Source organism: Phacochoerus africanus, chromosome 1, assembly GCF_016906955.1.
Source record: "Phacochoerus africanus isolate WHEZ1 chromosome 1, ROS_Pafr_v1, whole genome shotgun sequence".
Taxonomy (NCBI): Eukaryota; Metazoa; Chordata; class Mammalia; order Artiodactyla; family Suidae; genus Phacochoerus; species Phacochoerus africanus.
Genome location: NC_062544.1, coordinates 62,220,767 through 62,222,243, shown reverse-complemented (window position 1 = coordinate 62,222,243; position 1,477 = coordinate 62,220,767). Strand labels below are relative to the sequence as shown.

The following is a 1,477-nucleotide window of genomic DNA, read 5'->3' as shown; positions in this document are numbered from 1 at the left end:
GAACCCGAAACCTCATGGTTCCTAGTCAGATTCGTTAACCACTGCGCCAAGACGGGAACTCCTAAAACTGCATTCTTATTAAAGAAATGTGCAGGAGTTCCTATCGTGGCCCAGTGGTTAACGAACTTGACTAGTATCCATGAGGACTCAGGTTCAATCCCTGGCCTTGCTCAGTGAATTAAGGATCCGGAGTTGCCATGAGCTGTGGTGTAGGTCGCAGACTTGGCTCAGATCCCACGTAGCTGTGGCTGTGGTAGAGGCCAGCAGCTGTAGCTTTGATTTGACCCCCAGCCTGGAAACCTCCACATGCCATAGTTGTGGCCCTCAAAAGACAAAAAAAAAAAAAAAAGTAAGAAAAGTGTGGAGTTCCCGTAGTGGTGCAGTGGTTAACGAATCTGATTAGGAACCATGAGGTTGCAGGTTCAATTCCTGACCTCGCTCAGTGGGTTAAGGATCTGGCGCTGCCGTGAGCTGTGGCATAGGTCGCAGACGCAGCTCGAATCCGGCAATGCTGTGGCTGTGGGGTCGGCCGGTGGCTACAGCTCCAATTAGACCCCTAGCCTGGGAACCTCCATATGCTGCAGGAGTGGCCCTAAAAAAGGCAAAAAGACTGGAAAAAAAAAAAAAAACAGTGTGGGAACAGTTAGCTAAAAATCTGGTGAAGAGTGTACTGACAACAGAGAAACAGAACTTCCTGCTGTTTGACATGACGACACATCCCCTCACCAATAACAACATTAAGCAGCGCCTCATCAAGAAGGTACAGGAAGCCGTTCTCGACAAATGGGTGAATGACCCTCACCGCATGGACAAGCGCCTGCTGGCCCTCATCTACCTGGCCCACGCCTCGGATGTCCTGGAGAATGCCTTCGCTCCCCTGCTGGACGAGCAGTACAATTTAGCCACCAAGCGGGTGCGGCAGCTCCTGGACTTGGATCCTGAAGTGGAGTGTCTGAAGGCCAGCACCAATGAGGTGCTATGGGTGGTGGTGGCCGCCTTCACCAAGTAACTCAGTCCCGAACCAGGCGCTGTCCTTTCTCTCCTGTGAACCAGTAGTTTTTCTTCTATGGACTTCTGGTTTTCTGCAGTTTGTCCTTTCCACACTATAATTGGCTTTTGTTTTATAGGTAGCTCTTCCTGTTGTGGGTATGTGCTTATGAGAGATATCTCTGTTTCGGTTTAAGAAAAAAAGTTGTACTGCCTATTGGCATTTCATTCCTTCTTGTGTTCAAGAGAGTTGCCTCGCTGTAACAGGTTTCAGATTTTTTGTTGTGCTTTACTTCCAATTCCAAAAGCACATCATTAGCATCTCTTGGGTTTAAATTTTTCCACAAGTACAAATTTTCCTATATTCTTAACTCAGCAAAAGGAAAAAGCTCTATCAGAGTATTTTTGATAAAACTCAATTGAGATGCACACCTTAACAAGTTTTTTGTTGTTGTTGGCATTATGCGAAGTGAAATCAGTCAGACAGAGA

At 47.1% G+C, this 1,477-nt stretch overlaps 1 protein-coding gene across 1 annotated transcript; it reads left to right on the top strand.

Annotated features, from left to right (window-relative positions):
- Nucleotides 1-643: 643 nt before the first annotated feature.
- LOC125111880 (Golgi phosphoprotein 3-like) lies at nt 644-1,024 on the top strand. Its single transcript, XM_047754021.1, has one exon. The coding sequence runs from the start codon at nt 707-709 to the stop codon at nt 1,007-1,009; it is 303 nt and encodes a 100-aa protein (XP_047609977.1). The 5' UTR covers nt 644-706; the 3' UTR covers nt 1,010-1,024.
- Nucleotides 1,025-1,477: the final 453 nt, after the last annotated feature.